Source organism: Uloborus diversus, chromosome 6 (genome assembly GCF_026930045.1).
Source record: "Uloborus diversus isolate 005 chromosome 6, Udiv.v.3.1, whole genome shotgun sequence".
Lineage (NCBI taxonomy): Eukaryota > Metazoa > Arthropoda > Arachnida > Araneae > Uloboridae > Uloborus > Uloborus diversus.
Window position 1 is genome coordinate 84668265 of NC_072736.1, and position 14815 is coordinate 84683079.

The 14815-nt window shown below is 38.4% G+C and overlaps 1 protein-coding gene across 1 annotated transcript in view; it reads left to right on the forward strand.

The window, feature by feature from the left end:
• The first annotated feature begins 3049 nt into the window (after positions 1 to 3049).
• The window catches only part of LOC129224847 (uncharacterized), a 34631-nt gene continuing 22865 nt past the window's right edge, over positions 3050 to 14815 (forward strand). Inside the window, exon 1 of the mRNA XM_054859394.1 lies at positions 3050 to 9668. Within this exon, the coding sequence (XP_054715369.1) occupies positions 3050 to 9668 (6619 nt within the window). The remainder of the gene's footprint in view (positions 9669 to 14815) is intronic.

Consider the following 14815-nt stretch of genomic DNA (forward strand, 5'->3'; position numbering starts at 1 on the left):
CCTATTTTTGTAACATGTATAAATCAGTATTTTTCTATTCTTTTAATAGTTTTGTTCCTTCTGATTACTTGGGAGTCAATCTCCGTATTCACATTTTTACCAAGATCCAACATCAGCGAAACGCTGACGTGAAATTTTGACATGAAATTTAGGGCAATTAATGTTAAGCGCCTCCAATACACCCCCATTTTAATGTGCATTTAATTTAAATGTTTGGTCAATTATTTTATTCTCTTTTTTTAAGCTGATTCATAAAATTAAGTCATTCTTGTGGTGGGACATCATAAAACAGGACAGGATTTGAAATGCTCTTGTTCGTAAAATTTCGCAAAAAAAGAATACTGAGCTCATGCGAGATTCGAAACTAGGACCCTCTCGGAAAAGGAAGAATCATACCCCTTTACAATTGCAATGCTGCCATTGTATGATAGTAACCACGTTAAAATTGCTCAAATGATATTAAGAATTGCAGACACGGGTCTCAGGGTTGCAAGTAACTCCATTGCCAATGCAGGAAAAAAAAGCTTATGTATGGAAATTTGAAAACACATACGACAAAATAAAATAATAAATAATGCTATTTATATAAATAAAACAAAGAATATATGTGCACGTATGTTCCCCATACAAATTCACAGTTTACGTCGAATCCCGTCCAAATTTGGGAGGGAGGTATACTTGGGCACTGGAGAAGGAACGTAGGGGGGGGGGGGGTTCAAACGCCAAAAAAGAAACGAATCGTTCGGATTTTAGTTTTGGGACCCGAAAAGGGCTCTTTTTACCCGAAGTATTAATCCGATTGTCTTAATTTCAGTCTCATACGAAAGTTCGCGAAAAATACCCCTGAGGTAGATTTACTTCCTTTGGATTTCAAAACCTGCAAAATCAGCTGGAGAAAATTTAAAAGTATTTTTTAAAGTAAAGGATCATCAATATTAAATCGGAAATTTATCGTCTGCTGCGGTCTCAGAAATAATTAGCGTGGATAAAATCATTGATAAGAAACTCGACTGTGAACGAATAAGATGCTTGCTTTTGTTTCAGGCTTTTCCTGTAATCGGCAGATTTAAAAATATCCTTTTGTTTGTTTTTCCGTGATCTGTCGGGAAATTTTGCAGATTATTATTATTATTTTTTTTTTTCAAACCTGATTGTTAAACACGCGTCACTTGCCATAACTTTTATTTTCGAAGAAGACCGTGCAAAGTCGGGTGACGCAGCTAGTTTGTAATAAATACTCATGTTAATTAAGCCATACAAATATATTTCTGTCACTGATGAAGGAATTTCAAGCATAGTGAATGGCAAAATTATTTTTTACCATAAATATCACACGGTTGATTATTACTAAAATGTAGAATGAAAGAAAAAAATATTTTTAGTGTGGCTTTTAATTACTAAAAAGCCGCCTAGTTGTTGCAAGAAAAGTCTGTAGTCAAATTTTGTGCAGTAAATCATAAATTAGAAAAGGAATAAAATTATTGAAAATATACAACCGACATCAAACACAAATAAAAAAACTGAATTATTAAAAATTTAGATTTTGTAAAACTTTTGAAATCTTTCCCTGCATTAGCCCTTAAGAAAGGCGCTTTCTAGTTCGTTGGAACGATAAGAAGAAAAAAAGATCTTCGTTCATTCACCACCAGAAAATTTTATCAAATTTCTTTCTAACGGATTATGAAATGTGTTTACTTTTTCAAAATTGGAACATTCTTAAATTACAAGTTTGACAAATTTTTCAAACTTTCTGTGGTACCTACTAGAATTAAAAGAAGTGCTCCTTCCAGTTTGTAAACCGCTATTTAAAAATAAATAGTATGAAATGAAATTAAATGAAATAAAGTTTTAAACATTTTCTTTTACTTTTTAAGTCTATAGGAAGAAATGTATATCTTTATTCATCGACATTTAACAAATTCCTGTTCTGCCTAACGGGCTTTTAAATGTGTTTTATTATTATTATTTTTTTTAATTTAAACTTTCCTAGAGTTAGCTTATGAAAAACTTTTCAAACTTCCCTTTGCTTTGCACTAACCCAAAGGCGGACTGGGTCTCGCAAGAGGGTGCCAACCTTGGCCTCTCAAGGGCGCAAAAAAAGGTGGGGGAAAAAAGGTGCCCAAAAAAAGAAAAAGAAAAAAAAAGAGGGTGGGGGGGGGGGGGGGGGAGAAGAAGGAAAGGGGTGCAAAAAAAGAAAAGAAAGGAAAAATACCGATGGTACACAGGTTTACGAATTTAAAGGAAAAAATCAAAGTCAAGTCGCACAGGTTTGTGAGCAGAAAAAAAAAATGAGCCAAAATAAATAAATAAATAATGTTCAGGGTGCAAGGGCGCATAGGCGGGAGGGCGCATTGGACCGATGGGCCACTCTACCCTGCACTAGCCTTAAAAGAAGTGTCTCCTAGTCTGGAAACCTCTGCCATATTAAAAGGTTCAAAAATGATATTAAAGTTTTTAATATATTTCTTTTAAGTTTTAGGTTGATGGGAAGAAATAAAGATATTGATCGTCTACCGTCAAAAATTTCTGTCGCACTTAAAAAAAAAAAAAAAATAAAAAAATAAATAATTAAATAAAGCATTCTTACGTTTACATTTTGACAAATTTTTAAATCCCCGTTTTGCTTTGAGTTAGTCTTTAAACAAGTGCGCCCCCTAGTTTGTCCATACTATTAGTATTGAAAAATAAAATAATAAAGTCCTAATATTTTTCTTTCATTTTTTAGGTGACAAGAAGACATAAATATCTTCATTCTTCGACCATCAGAAAATTCCATCGCATCTCTCTCTAGCGGGTCACGAATAAAGAAACAAAAGTGTGACTGAGCGAACACTGGACAAAAAAAAAAAAAAAAAAGGATCACGAAGAGAGAGGACCCGAAAATCACTGCCGATTTATTGCTCATATTCATCGTACATGACTTCCCTTCAGAAGACTAACAACAGATTCTGTTTTCTTTTATTTTCTCTCCGTTTAATTCCAAAACTTCTCGCGGAACCGGTTTCCTTCGGTGCGAGCCCGTTCTCTGATTGGTGGAAAACTCCCGGTAATGGGGGAAGGTGTGACGAACCCTATCGGGGGAGCGGCATCCAGTTCAGTAGATCCAGCGGGCGAGGGACCAGTCGCTTCTCTGCTCGACGCTATCCGGTTGGCCGCGTGTCTGAAGCTGGTCTTGCTCCTCAGCGTGTCGTGCGTCGTGGCTCTTGGCTGGTCGTCGCGACGCAGGAAGCGACGTCGTGGATCAAGCGCGTCATTGGACCCCACGAGGTTAAAATCTGACCATGTTGCTACGTCCACCACAGCAACAATAAGCGACACCGGTTTGACCAGCGAGCAACCACACCTACGCCGGGAAGTTTCGGTTTGTGAGCAACACAACAGCGTGTCCTCATTCTGCTTGCCAGCCGATACTGTGATTCAATCCCATCCGGATAAGAGCGCTGGGGACATGGAGACCGACGCCCAAGTGCCGGACCCGCAGCCGGATTCCTTCTTCACGTGGGATAGCGGAGGAGGCAGTGGAGAGTATTCCTTCGTGCACACCGCCGTGGAGTTGCCCAAGTACCCTGACGGATCAATCTCTGAGGAAGAGAAGCAGATGTTGCTGCTTTACATGCAAAGTGGGCACCCTGAGCTGCTGCTTACCGGATCCTCAGACCCCTCGCAAGGAGTAACTCCGCCCTCACTGCCTGACAACTCCTTGTGCGACCCTACAGCCGCCAGGGGATTTCTAGAGACTATCATCGAGGAGAATTCCGACGACCTGCGGAGCCCCAGTGAGTGCGATGAAACTTCTGTCGGTTGGGGATCTTGGGATGAATCGGATGACGACCGCGATACCGTGGTGGAGGTCCAGATGTCGGCTGAGGCTGGGTATGAACCGGCGAATTACGCCGAAACGCCTTTCAGCGGATTTAAAAACAATTGTGATTACGCTGTTCCCAATCAAATCAAAAACTTCCTCCCTGATGACGCAAGAAATAGTGATTCAGTGCAAAAAATGGATTACACTCAATTTAGCGAATGTGAACGACCGTGTTTATTGGTTAGTGCAAATAGTGATAACAATGTGCAGCCACAACAGGATACTCTATGTGTGAATAATTCTGTGCTCTCAGATAAGAGATCGCAATTTTGTGACACCAACATGCAAAGTGTGCTTACTAATATGGATAACACATCTCAGCAAGAGGTAAGTCAACATTTATGTTCCTCATTAGAGCCCAACAACTTTGAGAAATTGTGGATCTCCGCTAAAAAAGTGGAGAGTCCGATAGAAACAATTAATCCGTGGTGCGCTGCCAGCGCAAGTGATTCAAAGGTTTTTGCATCCAATGATGCAATTCTAGAGGACGTGAATTTTTCTGTTAGCAATGTGGTTTTGCAAAATTCGGCAAATGACACTTCCTTGCTTATGCTTGGATCTGATGATTTGTGTCTAGTACCTTCTAATATATCTCAGGAAGTTGCAGGCGGTAATGAAGACAATTTGATGTTTAGTGATGATTTTAAAGATTATTTCCTCCCAGCCGAAAGTTATATTCCGGCTTTTAATCGTGATGAGACTGAACGAACGAATACCGATTGCGATATTTTCGTAGCTGAAATTCACCCGGCTTGCCCTGAGCGAACAATTAAAAATAACTTCAGGTGCTTCCGCATAGGTTTCGACCAGGGGTCCAAAGACGATAATTTGAGCTCGGAATCGGAAAATTCCGAAAACAGCGCAATGGAGGAATCGTTATTTTTTCCTCAGGAGGGAGACGTTGTATACAGCTCCTCTTGGTTGGGTGATTGCAGCATAAAAAAACAGGAAGAGGCCGCATCGAGAACGGAAGTGCAGCACTCGACAATGGCAGATGCCCCGAACAATACAACACCCATCAAACCCTCACTTTCAGACGACACTCGGAAGTTGCCTCGCAGCCGGGAACATTCCGCGAGCGATGACGAAACAAACGAAGTAGCGACGTCCCTCAGTAGATGGCAGCACCATTCCAATCTTCAACACATTCAGGAAGCAACCAGTCCGATCACTAGATGGCAGCACCAATCAGAGTTGAACAAATTGACAGATGAACCGGTATCTTTAAAATACGATGAGAATGATGGCGATACAGATGACGGCTTACCTCCACAGTTGAAAGAAATATATAGTTCATTTAAAATGAAAGATAGGAAGATGTCGCGAATTAGGATTAAGGACGACAAAAATAACAATTTTAAAACGGTTGGTTTGTGGGATAAAGAAACTAAAGTTACACTTCCTCCTTTCGCGTGTAATATAACTCAACAGACTAGCACTATTTCTAAATCTCGAGAAAATGTTAAAGAAGAGGATTTAGAAGATTTGGAACTCGATATGTTTGCAGGGTCTAAAAATATAACATCACGAGGTAAAATAAAATCAATCAATGATTCAGATATCGATGATGCTTTGAAAAGTTTTAACCATTTAGATGATTATTCCTCCCAAAGTGAGGAAAATAGTGAATCGGAGGGTGCTTTTGTCGTTAATAAAGTAAGTTTCGGAACTGAGCTTGGAGTGCTGAATTCTGAAGCATTAGATAAAAGTTCTGAAAATTCGAGTTTAGACGGACCTTTAAAAGCCGATAATGAAAATGGCTGCTCTGATAATTCAGATAGTTGTCCTTTGTGTACAGATCCTAGCTTCAAAAATGCGAAAATACCTGATTTGTTTTCTGAATCAACTGCAGAAGAATATTCGGAAAATAGAAACGTGCAATCACTGTTGCTGAACACTTTCCCCAAAATACTTGGTCTTTCTCTCCCTAATCTTTCTACAGAGCAAGCCAATGATTTCTGTAGTCCAGTAGTTAATGATTCAACTTTGAAAGAACGGGACTCGATGTCTCCCCTTACATCGTCAGATAGCGATGAATACATAAAAATATCGAAAGAGGTCAAGAAACGAGTGAGGAAGCGATCGAAAGATAACAACACTTTGGACATGAAACACGATGATTCTGGTTATGTTGAAGACGATGAAGATGACGAGGACGATAGCATTGAAGAGCGAGAGTCAAAAGAAATATCGTCAACAAAATTTCTGAGTAGCATTGAATCTAGTACAGAAGCTACAAAATCGAGAAAATCTCTGTCGTCAGCATTTTATGAATCAAAAACAAAAACAGATTTGGCTGAAGCAAAATCTTGCAGCTCTATCCCTCAAAGTTTTCAAGAGTTTTCTAAACAATTTGAACAGTCTTCTGAATGCGACGATTTAGGAGAAGAAAAATGGAACATACCTAAAAATTTATCTCAATTTTCTGCATGGCTGTTAGACAAAGAACTAAAAAAAATAAACTGCAGGGACGAAATGGAAAAGTTGATCGTCAATGATATTATGAGTCTTAGAGAACAAACCATTGCACAGTTCTTAAAAGATTCTTCGAATTTCGCAGAAAAAGACATTTTTAAAGGCCTTAAGAAAGGGGCTTTAGAAATTGAGGATAATTTGCGTTTACAACCGGAAATTCATGACATTAAAACGTCTCAAACACGAATAACCGGACAGAAGTTTGATGCAGAGGAATCCAGTGGTTTGAAAAACGCGGCAGATGATGTACAAAACGGTCTATATTCTTCTAATGGCGGAAGTAATTTAATAGATTTGAATGAAAATATAGGCAACGAAGAAAATGATTTTACTTCAAAAGAAAACGAATATTCTACATCGCAAACAAATGAATTGAATAGCATAGATCCCAGATTTGAACATTATTGCGCAGATAATATACCAAAAGATGACATCATTAAAGGTCAGAGTCCTGAGAATGAACGTAAAAACAATTCAATAGAACCCATAAATTTTGATGATGAACCTCCTGTTAATAATAACTTAGGGTCATTGACTTTTCCGAAAACTTTAAAATGCAATACATTACACGAAGTAGATACTGACGGTTTAATTACATCACGTGGTGAAATAAGCCAGGAAGGAATCACATCTACGAATGAGGAAAATAAACCTCCAATAATTAAAAGTAATAGTCTTGTATCACTGCAAAATGCACCAACACGGAATAGTTTAGAAGAAGAAGATATTAACGGCACGGAAAGTATTGTTGACAAAACACACCATTTGCAATCAGCTGCTAATAACTCTGTTGAAGAACTTAAACTTTCACTTGAGAAATCAAATTCAAATGAGCAAAATATATCCTCAATTACTGAAACTAACAGCCCCGTTCAACAGACACAACATAGTTTAGAAAAAATAAACAATATAATCAGTTCTGATAATATAATTGACAAAACCAAGCATTCGCAATCGACTGTAAATAATTCCATAAATGAAGTTGAAAATTCAACAGAGAAAAGTTTCTGCAACTTCGAAATCAGTGAGGTGTCGCCATCTATTAGTGAAAACGTTTTACAATCCGAGGCAGGAAATAAGTTAAGGAGCACCGTTGACCCAATGACCCGCGGAATGCGAAGTGAGGAAAAGGGTGGTGCGTACGAGAGATGCGTGAGTGGAGAAACAGATGATATCAACTTGCTAGAGGCAAAAGCTGTCAGTGAGGAAGGGGCAGCAGAAGCCGAACCGCACGTGCTTGGATCGTCGAATCACGCCTACCTCGGTCGTAGTAGTGATAATGCGTCGCATTCCCAGTGGCGCCTTTCTTTACCTGACAAATTAGTTTTGAAAAATGAATTGCTTATCAATGAAACGCAAATCCCGAATGATTTGTTATCTGGCGAAGTATCCGTAGAAGTTTCAAGTGCTGTGTCGAATTCTACTGATATTGAAAGCAAAGAGGTGCAACCACCTGTGGCTGTCGTGCTTCCTCATGCAAAGGGTGACGAAACAAGTTCAGAAGTCACTGTCGCGGAATGTTCCCCGGATAAAGTAAAATCTAATTTTGTCGGCGAAGAAAAGGTGAGTGTTCCTTTGGACAGTTGTGACGTGATAGTAAACAATGAATTATTTAGTATAGATAAGAGCAGTTCTGATATTGGTGTGAAGAGTTTAGATATTGACGCACAATTATGCTTTGAAGAAACGCCTGCAGATTTTGCATTTAAAAATCATGAAAATAATTACACGGAAGGTTCATTGTATAAGTCTTCACCCGAGTTTTTGAATTTAATATGTAATAACATCGAAAGTCAACCTGATATCATATCGTGTTGCATTAAAAGTTCGGATGATCTGAGCATCGAGTACGAAAAGAGGAAATCGTCTCCTAATCGCGCCGAATATCAGCGTAGCCAGTCTGCCGGCAGAGAACCCCCAAAAGAGGATGATGAAAGTGATACTTGGAGCGGCCAATCGAAGAGTACCCCTGATTTGAGGCGCTGTCACGAGCAACTCCGCTCTTCTGTGCCCTTGTCTGCCCTCTTGAGTAAAAGTGTCAGCCAGCGGATTGAGGACTACCTCGGTCATAGTGCCAGGGGAGATTATTTACATCGTTCTTTGCCACCCCAGGAGAGGTCCAGGCACTACAGACGCATTTGCGTCAGCACGGAAACTGTAGTCGAGAAAGCAGCTCGCTTCGAAGCCCGAAGTCGCAATAACAGCAGCAGACCTGTCAAAGAAGACACTTCTAATTACAGATCTGGTTCTTGTCCCCCCTTGAATATGCGTTCCAGTTTGGATTATTCATACAGGAATTACAGCAAACCCACCGCCGCTGTTCGACCGACGATTGACGCGAGAAGGAATATTTACGCTGCCCAAAACGGAAAAATGGTGTCTGATAGCAATTCTGGTAAACAGAAAGAAGATTTATTGGAATTAATTACTGGTTATTCCAAAGCGACAAAAGTCACCCACAAGCCACCTGTTCCGCCCGCTTCCGTTCAACCTAACCAGTCCTTAAAAACAATACGCCTGAAAGGCAAAATCGCCTCCGCGAGAAAAGAGTTTTTTGAGCGTTTGAGCCAACAGGACTTGAGTTCGAAGGAGTCCGGCAGAAAGGTGTCCGAGGAGGATGAGGACCCCCACGGTGCGCCCCTGCGGCGCTTCGACGAGTTCAGGCGGTCGGCGAGGGAGGAGAGGGCCCGACTTGCCGCCAGTCATCCGGACCTGGGGGCGCTGGAGGCGGCCGTGCGCTCCAGCAAGCGCCGCATCGATCAGATCAGGAAGAAGAAAAAGTCCGGCGCCGCCCCGGGCCAGGCGCCACTCGATGCCGGACCTCCCGAGCGCGCGATGCCGTCCACCAAGCCGGATTCCGTCGTCCTGCCCTACCGCCGGTGCACGGGAGAGATCGCCTGGGCTTCGTGCTCGCAGCGCCTGAAGGAGGCAAAGGCGAGGGGGCGCCGTGAGCCCCTCGAGATCGCGGACGTGCGCGCGCACCACGACCACCGCCGCCGCCCCGGCACGAGCGGCGACTACACCGACGAAGAGGAGGAGGAGGAGGAGAGCGCGCACTCGAACGGTTACGGCGGGGATCCGGCCATTGCTGCTGGCGAGTTCCTGGGCAGCCGAGCTCGCAGCATGGACTTTCTGCTGGACGCCGACAACCGGGAGAGGGCCCAGCCCCCCGAGAACAGACTCTCGACCGGACAGGGGCGAGTTAAGTCCGAGCACGAGCTGCGGATAGAGCGATCGCTGCAGAACCTGACCATCCCCGACTGGTACAAGCAGTCCGCATGGAGCAAGAAGCCGAAGGAGGGATTCATACTGCGCCGGGGAAGCGAAGGTAAGGCCTAGTTCCCCACTAATTTGGTTAACTCTTATTAACCCTAATTTATATGCACTGAATCGGTACAGATTTGCATTTCAATCACGATCAGTCCCATGCACGGGTTAAACTTCAGGAGCGCTAACTCCCAACCTTACTATACGTCAAGTTTGAGTCAAAGAGCGAAGTGAAAGCAATGCTATATTTTTTCGAATGTTGTTGCGGGACTGGAGTGCAAAGCCTCTGTCCAAGTTAATTTCCATCAAAATGAAATGCCTATAATTTTGCCTCGAATTGTTCTTTTATTTAATTATCTTTAGCTCACAGATTAGGCATGTGCGATAGAATTGAAACAAAGTGTCAACAGTAAATCGGAAACTTAATATAGTAAATTTCAGAACGCCGTAGTTTTTCTACTTTGAAATCCAAATACGAACCTTTCGATAGTTTAAGTTAAGCTACCGTTTAGTCGCACAAGTAGTAATTATCCTTACTTGTGCATGCTTGTTTTTATTTTCATAAACAACTCCCAGAATATGAGCTGTACGTCAACCTTACAAAAGTAGCTTGTTTCTATTTCCACGAAGCGTAAATGAAGTTATGTTTTGGTAGAATGAAGTTATTTCCTCCTTTGTCTATGACAAGCTTTATAAGACATGTATTGAAAAAAGCCAACTAATAATAATAATAATAATTTGATAGTTATCTAAGCAGCGCTCAGCGTAATTCTTACCTTGCATTTACAAGTTGAAATTGTAATCTATGTTTTCGTTAATCGACGAGGAAAAAAAACGAACAAAAATAATTAGCATCTTAATGCTTAAAGAACTACTACAATGTGCTGAATATTGAGAAACAAATGATCAATTTAAGAAATTGTTTGAAGGAAGTGCTGTTACAGGAAGCAGAAAGCAAACGGAATGTTTCTTTATAATATGGTGATATTCCCCCTCCCAGTCAAAACTTAGGTTAGTTTGTTCAAAGAGAGAGAAAAAAAGAAAAAACTTTACCAAGAATAACATTTTAAATTGTTTTTGTCTTGTTGGGCTAAAAATATTGTTTTTCGTTTTTCACCTATTTTTGCGTGTTTCGTTACAACGGTTTTTTTTTTTTTAAACTTTTAATATACTTTTTTTTTTTCAATTATTTATTTTTACCTTTACTTTATATATTTTTACTTTTATTTTATTTATTTATTTCACTTTATTATTTTTCGTAGTAATAAAGTAACCTATTTTATACTAAGTTAAGAAATAATTTACAACAGAGATCGTATGACACATTTTGAAGTATTTCATGAGACACTCAATTTCTGGTAGTCCTCATTCTGATGATAATTATTACTTTTGCGTAATTAAAAAATTTTGAAACGTAAAAGGATGATCAAGTGAAACTAATGAAGTGCCATAACATTTTTAGAGCGCTTAAGAAAAAAAAATATTGTATTTATATTCTACTAATACAAAGATCTTTAACTGACTCTTATTGTGTTGCACAAAGTCTTGATAGTTTTCAGTCTTTGAATTTGACACGTGTTTTAAATCGCGATATTCTTGTTTCAGTACTAGGCGTGTTTTGTATGTATAGAAACATTCTTTTTTTTTTGGTGGGGTGGGGGGCAGTGCAATTACACTACTTGAGTTGTAGGTATAAAAAATATATCCAGCTTCAGTTCAATGTAAATAAGTTGCGATAAGTTTAATCAAGTGGCTTCATTTCGTCTTTAGAGAGGTTACACAATAATAAAGAATAAAGAATAAATACCTTTGTGCTGAAAAATTAAAAAGTCAGTAATCCAACGTTATTAAGCACAAAACTTGGAAATGAAACACGTGTCTGCAATCATTTGCAAGTTTTGTGCTTAATAACGTTGGATTACTGACTTTTTAAGGTTACACAATGTTCATTTACTAGTATCAAACCTCAGATTTAGTAGTCGCAGAAATTAGCTCTTACAGAAATTTGTCACAAAAACAAAACCTTTTCGGATAATGAATGGTTTTTTTTTTCTGTAATGTATCTTCAATTCGTGTAGAGATTTCTATTTTTTTTATAATTAACTTGACACTGGGTTGATATTTGCATCATGTTTCTAAAATTTTGTTAATCCATCAATTTATTTTTTCTTAAAATTTTTAATTTAATATCGGTTTTGTGAAAATTTTTAACTCTCAAATAAATAAGTTATGTACTTAAAATAAATGTAAAAAAACTGAATATAAATTGTTAAACGAATTTTAAAAAAAACTACATTCTGAAGACTTGAGCCGAAAACTTAAATCAGCAGCTCTCATGATGTAATAGCGATATACATTTTTGTATAGCTGTCTAAAGATTCTCACCATGCCATAATCTTTTAAATAAACCGGGTATGTATTTGCAGTTCTGAAACACGCTCACAGAGTACCGGTTTTCAAGTTTTTTAAAAATGCTATGTATTTTGGATCAAACTTACCCTGAATGACGTATCTTTTCGTGAGAAGTGTAAGGAAGAAAAAAAAAAAAAATCCCCCTCGTGCATTATAATTGATTTAAAATCTTTCACTTTCAAAGATAAACTTAATTTTGTTAGAATTGAATGGAATTTAAAAACTTGATTCCTAGAGAGCTTTTCTCCAATCTTACTTGATCCTTGCATCGCATCCTCAGGGCGCTTTGCCAATTTATTTGAGAGGTCCAGGCATATGGGCACTAAGCCCAGTTTACAAATGACTTTGCGGGTTATCTGCATTTCCGGTCGATCGTTTAACGGTGCTTTCATATACACACATACTAGCCATAATAGCCGGCATTTAGTAGTTTAATTCCAGAACGTATCGCTGCTTGAAATTTCCAGAATCATAGAGTTAAATGTTGAGGAAATTATACATTTGTATGCAGTGGCGTCGCTACGGAGGGGGGGGGGGGGGGGTGACACCTAAAGTGAAAATGCAAGTTTTGGAAAAATATGAAGCTGAAATGCATTTTTAAAACTACAAATTTGAAAATTTTCAGGGTGGCAACCTCCCTGACCCCCACTTTTTTTAAACAAAACAATCAAAATATCGTTATAACACAAATGTAGTTTGTGAAAACTGCATGAATTTCATGTTTAATTTTTTTTTCTTTTGCGTTTGTGTATATGGGGGGGGGGGGGGGCATGACAACCATGCTAGGTACGCCACTAATTGTATGCACTATAAATTTTTAAGTGAGGTGACAAAATTTGAGCAATATAAAACCAGAATAGGGAGCGTAGATCATTTTCTTTTTCGAAATTCTTTCGTTTTAATTTATTTTGCTAAAATATATTTGAGAGTGTAACTACGAAAGTATAACTAATTTTTTCATAAATGTACGAAATTGCAAATTCCAAGCAATTTAATTTTATTACAACTTGTTTTCAAGTCGGATTCTTTCAATTTCTTCTTGTAGTTTAAGGTGGAAAATAATCGCAGTGAAATACGCAAATCACTGGCCGACAAATGGCAGGGGCCCAAATATGAATTCTGAAAAAAAAAAAAAAAAAACTTTTCACAACTGTTGAAAAGTCGTTTCTAGAACTGCCTTGTCTCGTCTATTTCTCGTACATTTAGTCGTCAAAATATTCATTCTTCACGATGCCAAAGGGTTTACGCTGCCTGTAAATCAACTTTTTCCGTTTGAAGAGTAACGAAGCAGTGAAGATTCGTGTTTACTGATTACTTGACAGCGCGCGTAGAGGTGTAGGAAGGAGCAGCCATAAAGCGGCATGTCCACCTGACCTTGATTTTAATGAAAACATTCCATTAAAACTGGGCTTATTGAAAGCTTGATATTAAAGTTATATCTATTGCTGGCGGTCTGCATATGTTGTTCTGAAAATACCGCAAAGAATAAAAGTTTTTGGCAACGCATTTAATAAGAAATTTTTGCTTGCTAGTACTGTTTTTTTTTTTACTTGCAAAAGCATTGTTTATTGTGCTTGAAAGTGTTTAACATCGTGGTAATCCTGTAGTTAATCGAGGTAACTTTGAGTCGTAGCGGTTAACATTGCGCAATACAAAATTTGCTGTATACAGTCGGGCCCCGATTTAACGAATTCACCGGGACCGAAACTTTTATACGTTAATTCGGGGTTATTCGTAATATCGGGCTGTGAAAAAATTTAAAAAAAAAGCACTTTTCTTGTCTAAAACCCTTAATCAACAACTGCGCAAAAATATTCATAGTTAGAAAGTGTCCCCTTTTTTTCAGTATTCTACGACTTATCACAAGTTACTTAATTTTAAATTTTAAATTACTGAGTAATAGATATTTGCCAATTTCCTTGATACTTGACTAAAAATAGTTCTTTTTCAACTTTATGGAAAGAAAAAAATACTGTCTTTTGTAGCTTGTTGCGTGAGATATGTTTTTTCTGTTTCCAGGCCGTGTAAAAAATTTGAAAAAGTAAGTTTTAATGGAAGTTTCACTATCGCTTTCTGCATCAGAATCACTATTCGTTGGTTGCCCCTTCGTCCGTGAAAAATTGCTGATTCCAAGAAAAGTCTTTTTCCGCTTCGGACAATATAATGTAACATTTGGAAAACAATCCAATATTTCCTAACTCAAATTAACAAAAATTTCGGCTGTTAAAATAATTCGTTATTTCGGGGTTTATTATTCGCAAAATAGGGGTTTCTGCATTCATTTTACTCGGGGAAGAAAAAAAATTCGTTAAATCGTGAAATTTGTTAGAGGTTCGTTAAACCGGGGTCCGACTGTATTTTGTTAAAAAAAAAAAAGAAAGAAAAAGCACACAAGAAGGCCCAGCGCGGCAGTCTCCGGGTATGGTTTTGAAATAAGTTTAGTTTCGTTTGTTTTGAAAGAAGAAAAAAAAAAGTTGTAATACTGAACTTAGCTGAATGCATCATTCAATAACTCAGCAGCTTCTTTATGGAAGCTGTTTTTGAAGTCGAAAGTACTCTTAATACATTTTGATATTCGACACAATATTATAAATGATAGAAATCTTTTAATGTTACAAATTACAAAGGGAGTTTTTGAACTTTTGGAAATTTTATTTTTCTGTTTTAAAGTGGCCACATTCTTGTTTAAAATTTATTTTGCTGTCCATTTTTGCCGTGACTCAAAGTCGTCCTAAATGTTAGGATAGCTTTAAACCAGGAAAATAATTCATTTTAATTGGTTTTTGTAATTTTTAG